The 18,046-nt window shown below is 47.1% G+C and overlaps 1 protein-coding gene across 1 annotated transcript in view; it reads right to left on the reverse strand.

Annotated features, from left to right (window-relative positions):
- Window positions 1–7,419: 7,419 nt before the first annotated feature.
- LOC125943720 (uncharacterized) overlaps window positions 7,420–18,046 on the reverse strand; it is a 32,773-nt gene continuing 22,146 nt past the window's right edge. Inside the window, exons 3-4 of the mRNA XM_049663193.1 lie at window positions 17,535–17,747; window positions 7,420–7,606 (exon numbers count right to left, since the gene is read on the reverse strand). Of these exons, the coding sequence (XP_049519150.1) occupies window positions 7,420–7,606; window positions 17,535–17,747 (400 nt within the window). The remainder of the gene's footprint in view (window positions 7,607–17,534; window positions 17,748–18,046) is intronic.

An 18,046-nucleotide genomic window follows, 5' to 3' on the forward strand; every position in this document is an offset into this window, starting at 1 on the left:
TACTTGGTTATATCCACTACTTCGTTATATTGACTATTGCCCTTTATGCAGTATATGCCAAATGGTGTGCACAACATGAAACATGCAATGAAGGCTACGGCTCGGCGGCCTGCAGAACGGCAGACGTGTTCTGCCCATGAAGGCAAAACTATCTGATTCACCACTCTCTCGTGGCCCCATCTGCCCCACGGCTGCCACAGCTCAGATGTGTGAGCAAGCCGCCTTGGCCGGCTTGTGCCAGTTTCACACAATTTTGGAGGTTATGCCTGTAGAGGGCGCTACGCGCCATGCATTCTATATATGTGGTGTAGTCCAATAAAGGTGTGCATTGATTCATTCTACTCGGCTCCGAGTCACTTGTGTAGATGCGGCGAGCGTCGAGCTTCGAACAGCTATCGATCTTCGACTTCGCCGACCCAAGTGCATGGTCTACCTGGATTGAGCAATTTGAGGAGTATGCCTACGCTACAGGATTGCACCGAGCTATCAACGAGGTTCGGGTTTGAATGCTTCTTTATTGCCTGGGTGTTCAAGCTTGACGCGTGCTGGCGTCTTTCAACTTGTCGGCGAAAGAAGTTTAGTCGTACATTGTTGTGAAAAGCAAGTTCACCTCGTATTTCGTGCACCCACTAAACGAAGTTCACGAGAGTTATCGTTTTCATAAGCGGACGCACCAAGGAGACGAATGCATCAATGCTTTTTATCCCGCGTTGTGGAACTTTGTAAAAAGATGCAACTACGGCTCAGCGTCCGTCGAGTACAGGTTCATTCGAGACTCGATTTATCGTTGGTTTTTTGGAAAGCAGGTTATCGGAACAAATCTGTCGCACTTCCGACTTGACACTTGATAAAGCGCCCCTACATGCGCGACTGCATGAAGATGCTGAACGAGAAAAACGTGAACAAGAAAACCAATTATCTGGGCCAGTCGCCATTGATGCAGTGAAACACGGGCCAGCGAGAAGGCAGTCACGTAATCAAGCGTTAGGGATCAAGAGAAACGCTTCTCGGCGGTACGCGCAGATCGTGTCACTTCTGCGGACGAGAACAGCATCAGCGGATATTTGTCCTGCCAAGAAAGCTGCTTGCAAGTTTTCGAAAAAGAAACGACACTTCAAAGCAGTTTGCTTAGCTAAACAATGCTCGCAAAGCCGACAGTCACATGCCATCGAGATGCATGCTGTCAAGACCAATCGTGAGGCTAACGCTAAGTTTGTTTTAGTCCACATGAATGGAGTCCAACTCAAGTTCAAGGTCGACTTAGGAGCGGAAGTTACCGTCATTCCAAGCACTTTTTCGGGACTACCGTAGCGACTCAAAAAACCGGAGGGTCATCTCAGCGGTCCAGGAAATTATTCTTTGAAAGGAACTGGCCAATTCACAGCTACGTTGGAGTGGAAGAGCCACACCCACGTACAGCCAGTGTACGTCATGCCTTCACAGTCTACACCTTTACTAGGTTACCCTGGTATCCTCGTATTGGGAGTCATGAAGTTTATCGACGCTGCACAGTGACCTGAAAAGCAAGCCAGCCTTGGAAGCGAAGCAACCCTTGGCCAGGACGTCTTTGAAAGGCTTGGTACCGTAAAGGAGGAGTATACACTATTCGACTCAAGCCAAATGCCAGGCCATTTGCTCTCAGTGTACCTTGCAGAATTCCCATTCCTCTGTACAACCAGGTAAAGCAGGAGCTGGACCAGAAAGAAAAACAAGGTGGTGTGCCAGTCTGGTCGCAGTACCTAAGGCTTCAGGCGGTATCCGAACATGTGTGGCCTTAACAAAGCTCAACAAAGAAGTTCTCTGTGAAAGGCATGTGCTTCCAACAGTCGAATGGGTGCTCAAGCAACTGGGCGATGCCAAAGTGTTCTTAAAGCTGAAGGCAACAGCAGGATTTCACCAAGTGCGATTGTCCCAAGAATACCAAGAGTATACGTATACCACATTCATCACGCCATTTGGACACTACTGCTACTGTCATCTACCTTTTGGAGTGACTTTAGCACCAGAGTATTTTCAAAGAGAAATAGCTCGAATTCTGGAGGGGCAACCGAACGCCGTCAAAATAATAGAACACATCCTGGTTTTTGACAAACATCGAAAAGAGCACAACAACCGACTTGTGGAGGTTCTTGAACACGTGAGGACAGCCAGAGTTAAACTCAACAAGTCAAAATGCTGCTTCGGTCAAGATAAAATAGAGTTTCTGGTTGTGGTCATCGATGCCAATGGTATCTCGCCAAGTCCCAGCAAACTCGAAGCATTGCGCAACTTTCAGCTAGCCAAGAACGTTGCTGGGGTTAGGCGACTCATCGGCACGGCTTATCATATTGGTCGCTTCCTGCCCAATCTTTCGCAGGCAAATGCCCCTATTCACACCTTGCTAGGCGAGAAAAATGCATGGTTATGGGGACCGCTTCAAAAGACTGCTCTTAATCGGGTAAGGGCAATGCTCCCCTCAGACCTGTGCGTCGTGAAGTATCATCCCGGTCGTAATACCATTTTCTCATGCAAGGCAAGCTGATTTGGATTGGGAACTGTTCTTCTGCAGGATCAACCATCCGGCAAGCGACGCGCGGTAGCGTTCGGATCCAGGTCGCTTACTGAAGCGGAACCGCCCTAGAGCCAAACAGAGAGAGGCGCTGGCGGTAGCATGGACAGTGCACAGTTCTGACTAATGCGCGCGTTGCTTAAACTTCACGGTAGAAACCAATCACTAGCCGCTGGTAACACTATTTGGTAACGCTGACTTGGACTCGATGCCTCCATGTATTCAAAGGTTTCACATCAAACTTATGTGGTACCAATTAAGCGTGGTCTACAGTCCTGGCAAACAGCTAGCCACTGCGGAAGCTCTTCCAAGGGCTCTGGATGATGAGAAGCCGTCGATCAGTCCGGTGGATGTGGGTGGAATTTCAAGTTGCTACGGTCACAGACACGAAGCTGATTACTGTAGATGATGTTCGCAGGCACCAAAAACTGGACGGGGAATGCAACCAGCTCGTCAAATACTGCACCCAGGGATGGCCTCGTTGAGACAGGCTTCCAAAGCACATAAAGAAGTACCGGAGCCATCGAGGTGATCTCTTCTTGTGCAATGGTGCCCTCCTACAAGGTAATCGCTTTGTCATCCAGGCTTCGCTGCAAAAGGATGTGCTCAAACTTATCCATAAAGGCCACCAGGGAATTAACCGATGCCGCCTAAGGGCCTAAAATATGTGGCGGTACGGACTTTCGCAGCAAATAGGGGACAGTCACCCGCTGCAGAGAGTGTGAAGTCACACGAGTTCAAAGAAGTGAGCCATTGGTGGTAACGAAGACTCCAGCTCAACCGTGGCAAGAAGTAGGAACGGACTTGTTTAGTTACAAGGGACGCAACTACCTACTAGTAGTTTATTATCGTTCTCATTACCCTGACTACATGTGAAGCATGAACTCTGAGGCAGTCATCGATGCAGTCAAAAACATTTTTGCTCGTTTTGGCATTCGCGCAGTAGTACAAAGCGATAATTGGCCGTAGTTTGCTTCACATGCCTTTGCAGCTTTTGCGAAGAGCTATGGCTCCCAACCCATCACCTCAAGTCCAAACTACACGCAGTCAAATGGGGAAGTTGAAAGGATGGTGCTCACATTCAAAGAATTGTTTGAGAAAGCACACAATCCTTTTCTGGCTCTTCTGTCGTACAGACACACTGCAGGCGTCACAGGGTTCAGCCCAGTGCAGCTACTTTTGGGCCGCAGCCTGCGAACCAGGCTTCCGAAGACAAAGGACCACCTAGAACCGAAGTGCCCTGTGCCAGACGATGTCAAATGCCAAGACGAAGAGGTGAGAAGGCGCCAGAAAACTTCAATCGCTGTCATGCCGCGACCGTGCTTCCTCCGCTGCTGCCGGGAGATACGGTGTGGGTTTGAGACACCAAGGATATGGCGTGTGTTCTCAACCCAGCCTCCAAGCCCTGCTCGTACGTCGTGGAAACACCCACCTCTGCACTTGTGCGTAATAGGGTGCATCTAGTATTCTAATCAAACCCAACGATGAGCCAGCTCAGAGTGAAAACCGTGAGGAGCACGAATAGAGGACCATGGTAATAAACGCCACGTCAACAGCGACACGACAAGTCTCCAATGATGGCGGAATGAGAGTCACCAGGCTGGGGTGCCGAGTCAAGAGTCCGAGAAGACTTGACTTGTGAAGTATTTGGAGTTTCTTGTGTGCATATCTCGGGGGAGAGATGTAGAGCGTGCTACGCGTCATGCGTTTTATATGTATGGTGTAGTCCAATAAGGGTGTGTGCATTCGTTCGGTGAACTCGGTTCCGAGTCACTTGCGCAGACGTGGCTAGCGTCAGTCAGCACCCTTCATGGTACAACGCCTAGCTATCAGCCAGCGTGGCACGCCACAGTGAGAGAGAAGGGAAGGCACTGGTTTTTAGCACACCGCGAACAAGCATCATCGATATGTGGCACGGTCTGGTTAAAGGTACGGTCGATTCACCTGCACCACCTGAACCAGTTAATTAAGTGTGGCACCCTGCCATTTGTTTCAGCGGTGCAGCAGTGGCACCCTCTAAACTACGCCATTCATTTCAAAGGTGCAGGAAAGGCGCAAGGCTGGTTCACGATTTTGCTGCACCCTCTCTACTGACGGTACTGACCTGATGCAGACATACAGATGCGAAGCAGCAGTGTACCAGACGACACAGTACACGTGCGCAAGCGCTATTAAAATCTCGCTTACGTGCGTCACCCGTGTATACGCAAGCATGAGAGGGTATTTACGCCTCAGAAGCCAGCCATACCAACACTCCAGGACCTATTATACCTTACGCACTCTGTGGACATTAATTGGAAAGAACACCTGCACTGCCTCTGCACCTTGGCATTTGTTTCGAGTGTCGTGCTGGACCTGCACCACGAAAATCAAGCTGCATGGTTTCTGAACTTTTCGTGAACCGACGTGAGCTGCTTCACAGTGGTGCAGGCAAATCTAGCGGACTTTTGGTGTGGCATGGTGTAGCTATGTGTAGCCTCCGAGATTGCGATCTTGGAGGGTGCGCCTAGCTTTCCCAGCTTTGTGCCAGCGCGAGAGAGAGCTGTGATAAGACAGAAGCGGTGACCGTGCATGCAGCTACATGTAGCGGTAAGAAAGACTAGTGTTACTCGACCCCATATTCAATGGGGAAATTTTCAAACTGCCATGAAGATTAAGTATGAAACCCCGTGGAAAGTAATATGCTCAGTGTGCAACTGTTGGCATTTTTCGTTTCCAAGACAAATCTAGTTCATTATATCCATTGGCTGAAAAATTTTATTTTGTTAAAATCGTCGCTTAGTCGCTTTTGCGCCACTAAACCCATTTAGCTAACAAAAATAAGGTTTAAAATCCATGGGTCTCTAGTGGATTTCAAGGCGAATTGCATTTACTTTGTTATATCCATTATTTCATTATATCCTGTCTCAATGTAACGAGGTTTAAGTGTACTTTTGAAATTTTTACATGCTTGCTCCAGTGTTCAACCTTGGGAGGCCTTTATTTGAGCTTTATTTGCTGGCTCCATTCGTCGTCGCTGGCTTGTAAAGTCAAATCTCATTAATTCGAACACACTTAGTTCGAACTTCTGGTTTAATCAAACTTAGGCTGTGGTCCCGTGAAAACTCTGTGTATTTGAATGGGCGAAAACGGCCAGTAATTCGAACATGCAAGCATTTGCGAACATACCACCCTCCGAGAATGCTCTCAGCAGCGTGCCAAATCACACGGCGGCGCCTCCGACCAGCATTGCTCTGACCCTGCCATAGAGCAAAAGCTTAAAAGAGACCCCTGAACGCCGCACGCGAAGAAAAAACAAAAAAAAAGATTGCGGTAGACGTTTCACCCTCTCTGAAATGGCAAGGTCGCCATTTCTGCATAGCGCCGGAATACGCCCGTACGTGCCGACGTCTCAGCCACGCGGAGAAAATGGCAGTGAACCCTTCTTTCTGCTTCCTCTACTTTCTAGTTGCGTTTTGACGTGCTTGTAACGCAGCGGCTGCGGTGCAGAGGGAAGCAGCGGTGGAGGCCCAGTCCGGCCAACGCTCACTTCCCGATAACGGCAGGAAACGTAACTTCAGGGCGTGGGCTAAACTGGCGCTCGGCCGGCGGGCATGCACAGAGACTTGAAGGTGAGGGAGCTACGAGGGAGTTGAGAGAAGGGCGAGGGGAGCCACCGAAGCCACTTCCACCAAAGCGGCAGAGTTGCCGAGGCCAAATCCACTTCCCTGCTGTCCCCCTCGCTTACCTTCACCCGTTTCCGCGCACGTCCATCGGCGCTGTGTCGGCGCCACCACTCCAACCGCCTCGGCGCCAGCTTAGCCCGTTCCCTGATGTTTCGTTTCCTGCCGTTATCGGGAAGTTGGCTGGCGTGGGTAGTTTCGTGGTCCTTGCTCGCTATGTGCTTGTACGCTGCAGTATTTCACGACTTGTACCGTTCGTGCATCGTGCTATGGTGCATGAATACTTCGAGAATAAATCCTTTGAATTCGAACTTATTCCAATTCGAACAAACTTTCGGGCGCCTTCGAGTTCGAATTATCGAGATTCGAGTTAACTGCGAAGCTGTAATCTGGTTTACCGCAATTGCACTACTACAAGATGAAGCGGTGCGCAGATGCGGGCTTGGACAGTGCTGTGTGTAGGGTTGGGCGGCAAAAAAGAACTACTGGAATTTTCATGCAGAACATGAACGGATTGTTTCAGTCGTAAGCACCTAAGTATCTATGTTTCAGCTGGCACAGGAGCACCGGAATCTCGCTGCACAAGTGTGTACACAAAGCATACACAAAGTGCAGTAGGACAAGCCCTGGATTGCTAGGATACAAATTTAACCAGTGCTTAGTTGACAACTGCATAACTGACAACTGCATGATAACAAAATGTTGCAACCGAACGACTGCATACTTTTCAGGTCATGCGGGAGACCGTCGTGCACAATGACCTTCGTGTGTGCGATGCATGCAACTGCCTATAAAAGACATTGTGACCAAAATGGGAAACATTATGTACGCAAATGCTCTGCAAGAGTTACAGTACAAACTGCGAGGCACCAGAAAATAAATTTCATGGTGGCAAATGTACCGGTCGACAAGCTACCCAGCAAGCAATTTTATCAACTGTGATTACAACCAAGAAGTGACAGCAACACACAATTTCATACTGTGTCGAAACCATGCAGAGATACCACTGTGCAGCTGTGGCTGATGATGTGAACACGTGGGAAGGGAGTGCGACCCACACATCAATTATTTTTTTCTGAAATATTGCAGGCCAAATTTAGGGGCACTGTCCTTACACAAGAGTCCACCACCAGCCCTTCATTGTGCTCAGCATACAAACGCCACAGCCCCTCAGCTGCGATGCTGGAAAGCCGTCTGCGAGCAAGAGTTCTAGATGAACTCACAGTCCTTACCCAGAGTGATTTGTGCGTCTGCCTTGAGCTCAGGGCACTTTCCAGACGACTCAAGGAGCTGCTCTTGGTCGCTCTCCTGAGGCTGCCACGAGTTCAATATTGTACACCGCAGCTTCTCTGAAAACGGGTCCTTGCAGGCCACGGCCAACGCTGCTTGCTTGGTCCTGAGATGAGTAGGCACGGCAAGGGGCACAAGGGCATGTAGAAAAATCTCTGTAGACCGATAATCAACCGCCTTTGCCGGGCAGCTGTCATCTTAAAGCGCAACCTCAGCAAAGGTTTGGACCACATAAAAGGCCTAGTTTCCCAAAGTGAAGATGCGCAGGAGCAGTCATGGAAATTCAACGTTTCAAATACGAGTTGATGCATCACAGGAAGCTAACAGAAATAAACATTTTCGGTGCCTAAGCTAAAAAAATTTTACAATTATTATGCAGCCATTATTGCTTGCCAAAAATGACACCGAACATTGAGAACCAGCTCGGTTACGGGGCATGATATTCAAGGTCAGTCAGTGCTCGAGCGCACCACGCTGGAAGTCTCGGAGGTAATGGTCTAGCATTTATAAATCTTTATGTACAGTCAAACCCGTTTATAATGAACTCAATAGTTCCGCAAAAGGCAGTCATTATATCAGTAGTTAGGTATATATGAGGTCGTTCTTTAGAACGTGCAACAATTAAAGACAGTGACGCTGGCTTTGGCAACTCTGATTTGAGATCATTCTGTTTTAGCTTCACTAACTTCAACATAAACGCCTACCAACTGGCTTAGTTTTCCATCTTAATGCTGTTTATTTTTGTTTTCTGCACTTTCCCACATCAAGCTGCAAGTTTCTGTTAAATAAGTCGTCTAAAGAATGAAATATGGCTAGTGGATATTTCTAAATGGCACCCGACTGGTTCTGATTACCTGCCCTTTCACGAAGTGCAGCCACCGCAGTATTTTCTTCGAGAGCTAGTGATATAATTTGCTATCAGAGGGACACAAGCGGATTCTGCACATGATAGTGAAGCGTTCTAGATGGCTTGAAGCAGAAACTACTGTCACATGCGGAAATTTTGCAAAGATGTTGCCATTACAGCTCCAGCATCAGCCATACATCGAGTGCTGAGAGCCACAAAGTTACGCTTTCTATGTTGGTTCGGCTGGAAAAGTACAAAGTTCGAAGGGTAGAACACCATCATGAACTTTCAATGATGTAAACAAAGCAGCGATGAACAGTAACCAGCAACTTTTGTGCACCCAGTTCGGTTGCGATTCCATTCTTGGAATCTCAATGCGCACCCTCCTTTTACGGCGACCAGTTTTGTAGTGTTCGTTGTAACAGTACGGTGCTTTTTAAAATGTTTGTTATAGCTGGATGCAGATTCAAAAGGCAGGGTTGGAAAATTGTAAATCCTGTGAAAAGGGTATCGATAAATCGTTACCTCAAGGATTATTACATAAGTGGGTCCGACAGTATTGCAGTGAAAGCTCAATTTAACGAAGTTGTACTTGCAATGAAGTTGAACGAAGAATTTTGTTAATACGAGTTTTAAAGTTCTAGCAGCAGAAACACCTTCACAAATTCCCAGAGCATTTCTGGTGGACAGTACCTTGTCCTTAAGCAGTTCTAAACAAATTGCAAGGAGGTTTTTTTATTTACCGGAGTACCCACAGCGCCTTCAATAGGCATTACAGTGGGGGATTACTTAACAGAAAACAAGAACATAATACAGGCAACATAGGATAAAACACCACAACCTGTTCATTACTATACTATTATATCCTGAAGCAACTGTACAAACATATCATTTGAGGTTATTTTCACAATATCATGTGGTAACCTATTCCAGTCATGGATTGTGGGGAAAAAGGACTTGCAAAACACATTAGTTTTTCATAATGTTTCTTTCACTTTGATTTCATGATCAACTCTCATAGACAAGTAGTCGGGCAAATGTAAATAGTTCATGCAATAAATACTCGTTTTGAATGAAAAATATCATGGAACAGTTTTAATCTATGACTTAAACGTCATTCTTGCAGCATGTCCCACCCAATTATCTTTTTGGCCTCTGTTACACTAAAATTCCGTGTGTAATCTTTAAATACAAAGCGCACAGGTATATTCTGAGCTCTTTCCAGTTTGTCTATGTTTGTTCGTGTCCAAGGATCCCAAATTGTGCTGGCATATTCAAGTATTGATTGGACACTGAAAAGATACAGTACAGCCTTTGCTTTGATTTGAAATTGTATTGTGTTTCTTTTTATAAAACCTAGAACATGAGATGCTTTGGCAGCAATGTGATCAGTGTGACGTGTCCAAAACGAATCAGTGGTGAAATACACTCCCAAATATTTAAATTCTGACATAGTCAGCAGTTGCATCCCATTAATTATTATTAAAATTATACTGAAACTGCTTCTTTTTCTTTCTGTAGAAACACATGTGCACTGTTTTTTTTACGTTAAGGTTCATATGCCATGTTGAACACCGTGTAATCCTGTTGATGTCACCTTGTAATGATGCACAATCATTTATATTATCAATAACTCTGTACAATACGCAGTCATCTGCCAACGTGCACACAGCACAATTAATATTCTCAACAGTGTCATTAACACTCATCAAAAAAAACAGTGGGCCAAGCACCGATCCTTGTAGTACTCCCGACGTTACGACAGCCTCATCCGATTTCTCTCCATTAATAACAACCCTCAAACGTCTAAGCTGCAGATAATTTTATTGTGATAGCAACTATATAGGCACTTCAAGCGCATTTCTGCCGTCGGCGTCGCCGTCGTGAGGTTCTGTATAAAGTCCAAGGGCGATAAAATCGTCGCCGCGCGCCGTATGTGCGAGTTAAAGCGTGCGGGGGATGCGTACTTTCACGGAGAGCGAACGCATGGCGGAGAGCAAACGCCTTTTCTTCCGTCGCGCGAGAGCCGTGGGAGTATGGGAGGGAGGGAGGGAAGGGGGGCCACGCTGCGCTGCGGCACCAAATGTGTATCTTTCAACCGGGTGCAAAGAAAACTGATGACTCAATCTCTCACGCGAAAGGAGGAAAGCGGGAAGGCAGTGCGGGAGCTAGGAGGGGGGTGCTGCTTCTACTCCGCCAACAACCGCGCACTTGTACTTTGCGTCGGTGTGGGCTCTCCCACGCACCGTATCTTGCAAGCGATCTCCACATGGCTCTGATCTTTGTATGTGCTGTGCTCTCGCCGCTCAGTTTCCGTTGAAGTGATAGACCGCATGAACCTTCGCTCACTGCGACGGCTGCGCTTGCGCACGCCAGAGTTTGTACAGTGGTTGTCTGCGGTCATAGAGCGAGATCTATCCATGTTTGCTTGTACGCGCTGACACCACGCTTGTTAATTCAGTTAGTAAGCGATTGTGTCCAAGTTTGTGCAGCCGATAAAACTACTATCCCTACTCTGTATAGCTCTCTACTGATTTGCTATCGCAATTGATGCTTCGCCTTTCGGGCGAAACTGCGACATTTTTGTATTCATTTAATTACATTAGCATCAATGCCATATCATGACAGGTTTTCTATCAACAAATCATACTGCACAACGTCAAAAGCTTTCTTGAAATAAAAAAATATAAAATCGTTCCACCTATATCCAATACACTTGCTAGGTCATGAGTTAATTACGTGAGCTGCATGACACAGGAAAATCCACTGCGGAAACCATGCTGGCAATTGTTTAGCATGGTGTTCTCATTTAAATATTTAATTAAGTTAGAGAAAAGAACATGTTCCAGAACCTTGTACACTGTACTATGGTACCACAGGTTGGGCCATATTAGCATGGTTACGAGTGCCAGCGCATACAGTGCCGAGCACGCGGTGCTGTAAATCTTGGAAGCCATGGCTGACCATGCTTAGTACCCGCGACAGTCATCAGATGGCGCCCGCAAATTAAAAATATACGAATATTCGTCTCGATAAAAAAATCAGTTTTGCTCAAAACGCAAAGCATTGAAAGCGATAGCAAAGTACCGTACATCCTCGCATAATGAACGCACTTTTTGCCCAAGATTCCGAAGCAAAGTTGGGGGGGGGTGCATTTATTTTGCGGGGTAAATTTTATGTGAACTTTTTCGAAACAGCAAAAATTGAAAGGTAAGATGGCAATTACTTGAAAAATGCATTAGATAACTTATCTTTGCATTAAAAATACACATACTATGCTACAGCGGAACCCTGATTATACGACTTCGAGGGGACCACACAAAACCGTTGAACAATCGGGGCGTCGTATAATCAATAAACAAAGAATATAGGCAGCGATGCTCAGTCTTACTACAGTGCTAGAATTGGGAAGGTTGACGACCGCCAGCCAAGCGGCTCGTATGGGAGGTACCGAAGCCCGTGGAAAGGGAACCGCGTGCGGGCACTCGCTCCTGCATACATGTCAGGCTCAGGCAGGCCCGGGAAACGCGGCACAGAACACCGCCTGTTTAGATTGTGCCATGTGTGTGCAACTGTTCGCTTGAAGTGTACGCGCAGTGCATAGTTCACCCAATTGAGTTTCTCTCCTGTGCTATCATGCCTAGCAGGCAGAACCACTGTTTTGTGCCCGGGTGTACAACAGGCTACAAGTCTAGCAAGAAGAAACTGTCCTTGTTTGGGGCACCCAAAGATGTAAGTGCGCTCGCACAATGGCAGCGTGCTAATCCTCGCAATGACAAAAAGCTGGAAGAATGCTGTGCAGTGTGCGAGCTTCACTTCAATGAAAGGTACGTCAAGGTACTTTGAGCATAAAGTGAACGGTGAGCTCGTCCGTATCGATATATATATAAGCAGGTCTGTGCTGCTTCTGGGCGCAGTTCCTACTTTGTTTCCGAACCTCCCGGCTTATTGTTCAAAGAAGCTGCCCCCAGTAGGAAAGCGTCCTACAAGAAGTGAACAGAATGTGCCACCGGGAAAGAAACGTGCACAGGGAGCTACAACACGTATAAGTTTCGAGAGTACGGTCAGCAGTGTCGACTTCGAGAATGCATCGTGCACGCGGTTTGACAACCTCACATTACCGTCGTGCTCATGGGGGAAACACGCTCAGTGTTTCGCCCCTAACTGTTGCGTACAGTGTGTGCGAGTCCACAGAGGACAAGAGTATTCTGTTCACCAAGAAGTTGGTTTATTCACTCAAGGTGACCATGGATTGAAGCAAAAAGTGTTCTTGAAGGGGGTGCAGATACTGCATGGTGTGTCACATGATACTGAGTGTTAAGAGACATACATAGATGCTCTCAGCGTGTGCGCGGGTGCAGGAACTCTTCAAAATTTCATCATTGGAAATTAGAAATTTTCTGTCACAGGAACCGCAATCTCAAGCAAGAATTGCGAGGGAACTGCTAAGGAAAGCAAGACAAGCCACGCTGCAAACATCTGAGCAAAGCTCTTTGCAATCAAGGATCTGCGAGGAAACAGCGCAACCAGAGTCAAGCTGTGCGTATTCAATGAGAAGGTGGACGCAAACACAAGCCATCAGACGGCTGAAGACTAGGCTTTCGCTGTACGAAGAAACTATTCAGAAACAAGCAGCAGAGTGAGGAGCTTGAAGAAAATGTCCTTGAGGGCCGACTAAAAGCTCTCGCACCCAAGCAAAGGCTCGCCGTCATGCAGCGTTTTGAGGGTGCTCGAAGGAAGTCACCAAAAGGTATGAAATGCAACCCAGACTGGCTACTGGAATGTATGATAATGAAGATGAAAAGCCCAAGGCTTTATAAACACGTGACATGCGAGGGCATACTGCTGCTGCCTAGTCGATCATGCCTCAAGATTTACACGCGCAAGGGCAACAGTGGGTTCGGTTTCAATTCTTCTGTCTTGGCAGGGATTGCAAAGAAATCAAAATTACTGAATTCAAATGACACGGCGGGTTCTTAGTGGATGAAATGAAATTGTCAGAATGCTTGAGCATTGGCACTGGAGGAAAGGTGGAAGGGCTCGTGGAATTGGGAGAGCTTACACCTGACACCGAACGACGCATTCCTTGAGATCACGGTATGGCAACAATGTTTAAACCATTGACAGGTTCTTGGCACCAGGTACTGGGTTGTTTTCCATCTAGGGGAAGTGCGAAGCCTGCACTGCTTTCTAAGATCATCCTTGAAGCCATGCTGTTTACAGAGAAAGCAGGCCTCAAGGTGGACTTTATCACCTCTGATAGAGCCTCGTGGAATCTATCCATGTGGCGCCAGTTTGGGATATCTGGGTCTTCATCCTCAATAAAGTCATCCGTGCCACATCCCGTTGAAATAGGCAGGCGCCTTTTTTCATTTCTGATTTTTCTCATTTAGTGAAATGTGTCTGGAATTGTTTATTAAAACTCCAAATGGCGCTGTTTACATAGAGCACATCAAAGTGGCGTATGATGAAGATAAATGCACGCTAACGCTGAAAGTGATGCTTAAAATCACGGCGTCTCACAAACACTCCAACCACTTCGCAAAGATGAAAGCAAACTTCGCATTCCCTCTGTTCAGTGCTGAAGTCCTCCGTGGGCTATTCTTTTACAAGAATGAAATATCAAAGCGTTGGAGTGACCCTGCACCAACACAAGCATTTGTGCTCATGATGGTAAAATTAATTGAAGCTATGACAGCAAGCATCCCATCAAAAGGGAAAAACATCACCGATTTGCTAGAGTACCTGAACAAATGGGAAGCTTCTGTGGACACTTCCAAGCTTGGATTCATTTCTGCAAGCACCACTGAGTCACCCTGCACGCTACTCTGGGACATTTACTCAGTGAGAAAGCTGGTGTCAAGTACGTCTTCACAAGCCGACTCAGCCAAGACTGCATAGAAAAGTTGTTTGGCAGTATCCGTCAGTTTTCAGGGTGCAATGATCACCCGACAGCTACCCAATTTTTAATCACAGTGAACTGCCTAAGCTTCTAGGATCTGGCAAAGGCACCAAGCAGCAGCCACTGTGCAGGAGGCTTGCTTACCTCTCTGTTAGCCGATTGAAGTGAGGCCAAACAAGTGGACTCACTGCTAGATAAAGGAAAGCTCGAAGAAGCTTCTGAGGTTCTCAAGAAATCAAAGTTCCTTCCTGATCCTGTGTATCCCGAAAAGACAAGCGATGCCTGACTTGTCTTTTACATAACAGGGCATGTTGCCAGGAAGACGATAGTAAAAAGTGGCTGCATGCAGTGAGCGCTTTGATGAGCTTCTGGTATATGCAGAAGGTGAACAGAGACCTCGCTCTGCTTAGAGACTTTTGTGATAATGATAGGCTTCTTTATCCTTCGGAGAAGCTCTTTTCCTTTGTGGATGCCCTCGAGATCACCTTCACGACATGGTTCAGCGACAATGAGCTACACCAACACAGTATGAATGAGCTGACCTACTGCCTGCAGAAAAATTCTCTCGTGATCAGCTGTGCACGCCATGGCGTCGATCTTACGAACCAGATTATCAAGTTTTTTTTATCACACGCCTTCACTTCTTCACGAAGTCACCCTCCCGCCCCTCCAGACAAAGTGGTTTAGCCCAACTGCGCGCGTGCGGCACTGCTTTCACTCCCTCGAACAGCCTCCCTCTAAAAAAAGTGGTTCGACTACTCTCTCTCTCTCTCTCTCTCACTCAAGGCCACGTTCGCCTGCATGCGATCGGCTAGGCTGCTTCAGTGTTCTGTCATTCGTTAAGTTGCAAGATTGTGTGCGTAGTCGCGTCCTCATAACACAGCGCTCGTCCGCTCAGTAAGAGATGGCTGCCGTGAAACGGTAGAACCTGCCAATATCCGCAAAGCTGGAAATCACCAGAAGAGCTGAATGCGGAGAAAAGAAGTCAGATGTCGCCGCAGCATACAGCATCCCAAGAAGCATGCTGAGTACGATATTGAAAAATAAGGCAGACGTTAGGGCTAAGGTGGACAAGAGACCAGGTGCTACTGGTGCCCAACGAGTACGCACGGCTGCATATGAAGACGTGGAGGCAGCACTGTATAAGTGGTTGATTGATGTTAGCTCGCGAAACATCCCTATTTCTGGCCCCATAATTGAACAGAAAGCGAAGGATTTCGTTTTCATTCTGAACAGACCCGACTTCAAAGGCAAGTCAGGTTGGCTGCAGCATTTTAAGGAGAGTCACAGTATTGTTGGCCGGGCTGTAACCGGTGAAAGTCGAGCGGTGGACGTCAGCAGTGTGCAGAAGTGGATTGAAGAGAATTGGAGTGACATCACGACAGGGTACGATCCCCGTGAGATATTTAATACCGATGAGACTGCTTTGTTGTGACAAATTCTTCCAAACAAAACGCTGGCATCTCGCGATGACAAGTCCCACGGCGGGAAAGTGAACAGGGCTCGAATATCGGTGTTGCTCGCCACCAATATCGATGAATTGACCAAGCTTCGACCACCCTTGATCGGAAAGAGCAAATCGCTGCGGCGCCTAAAGAATGCACAGTCTGTTCCGGTGATCTACAGGTCCAACAGGAATGCTTGGATGACAAGCGAACTTTTTGGCAACTGGCTTAAGTCGTGGGACGATGACCTGGTGTGAAGGCAGAAAAATCTGCTTACACGATAATTGCTCTGCGCACCATTATAAGGTAAGCTTCCGCAATATCGAGCTTCGTTTTCTGCCACCGAACACAACCTCGGTGCTGCAGCCTTTAGACCAAGGTGTCATTCGTGCACTGAACACAGGCTATAGAAAGCGCCATGTGCAACGGCTTTTGTTAAACCTTCACACTGTCCAGGAGTTGAAAATTGACTTCCTGGGCGCAATAGCGATGTTGAATGCATCATGGAATGATGTCAAAAACGAAAATTCAGAATTGCTTCCATCATTGTGGACTCGTTTCCGGCGAGGCTGGCACAAGCTCATCCAAAAATTGTGCTGAACCACTTGAGGAACTTGATCACTTCTTTAGCCAGCTGTCCTGAGTTCCCGGGTGCCGTTTGCGATGGACCTGCAGCAAGAGACTTCGTCACCGTCGACGACCATGTTGCGACCACCGGAGAGCTGGCTGACGAAGACATCGTTGCGGATCTGGCTAAGGATCTCGCTGGCGAGAGTAACTGCGAGGACCCAACGAGTTCCGACCCGTCCACATATTCCGAAGCACTTCATGCACCGAGCGTTGTTCACCACCACTGCGCACCCACAGGAGGCTGTGGGCTCAGCTTTTTCGAGTCACTCAACAACGTTGAAAAGTGTATGCTGAACAATGCTTTGAAAATGAAAAAGCAGAAGAAGATGGGTGACTATTTCTCCGCTGATATGCCTGCCATACATGTATTTATGAAGTAAAGAACACTTCTTTAATGAGATGCGTGTTGTAGATTGTCAAATTCTTTAAATGTTCTATATCGAATTACTCAATATGTCGAACTAATTCCGGTTTTTTCGCGAGTTGAATATATGCGGATTTGACTGTAATAGACGATGAGAGCTGGGCTGTCCATAAGAACTGGGGTTTTTTACAAGTCCAGGCTGCACCGGCACCATTTTGACCGAAAGGTTCGGTCCTGTGTTAGGGCCACATCTTATCAAAATTGTGAAAGAAAAGTGTGGCCGTTACATGAGTCTATACGGTATTTGATTTCCACGCACCCCTAGTTGAAAGATTATTAACTTGGACAATCATGAAGTTGGTACAATGTCGCACAGTTTCTACGTAGTCTAAACTGCTACGGAGAAAGTAGCGGGGAGTCTAATGGCGCCTCAAAGCATGCACTGACACAAAAGCTAGAAAGTGGCACGGTGCGCAATCGGCGAGTGTTTCAAAGAGATGGCTGGCTTTTGAAAGAGAAGCATGCTTGCGATCGTCACCTGATGGTAAGAGCACCGGGCTGCTGTGCTCGAAAGCAGACGTTCGATTCCACCATCAGTCGCACATAATTTTTTTTTGTATTAAAACAAGGTGAAACAGGAACCTACCCGCTACCTACGCAATTAAATATTTGGCATTCACCACCTATGCAGCTTCGATGTTATGCCCTATTCACTATTCCATATGTCTAAGTGATTTAGACAAGGCAAAATTTTGCTTCAAGGCCTAACCTCAACAGATATGTGCAAGGGTTTTGTGGTTCAAGAAATATGAGCATAGAAAAGTCGACACGAGCTGGACCACGCACCCCTCGCCATGTTCCTGCAGCTTCTCTTGCGGTGCTGGTGTTGCCGTGGAGACACCACCAATATCATTGTCGTCAGGCTCCTCCTGGACAGCAGGCAGGGCGGAGCTGCCGCCAGCCGGGGGTCGGCCAGTGGTGGTGCTCAGTGTGGCCACGCCCACCGAGTGCTGGGACGAGCTACTCAACTTGTCCTCCTTGCTGCACTCCAGGATGGTGCTGCAAAGATTATTGGGGGTGCATCCGTCCTTCAGAGATGTGAATGCAAACCTTAATGCAATTAGCAATCTTATGATAAATGCGAAATTTTTTTGTGTTTTATATAATTATGAAAAGCAGCACATACCCAGAGAGCCAAAGTTTGCATCAAAAAGGTTCACTGAAGAGCAGAACATGCCCCAGTGTTACCTACCCAGTGACCAAAGTTCGTCCAGTCGTTTTTCAACCCGGTTTTTTGAACCCGGTACACACAAACACACTGGAAAATGGGTGAAGTTCCCAAAGAATGCTAATCACAT

The sequence above is a fragment of the Dermacentor silvarum genome, chromosome 1, assembly GCF_013339745.2.
Source record: "Dermacentor silvarum isolate Dsil-2018 chromosome 1, BIME_Dsil_1.4, whole genome shotgun sequence".
NCBI classification, from domain to species: Eukaryota; Metazoa; Arthropoda; class Arachnida; order Ixodida; family Ixodidae; genus Dermacentor; species Dermacentor silvarum.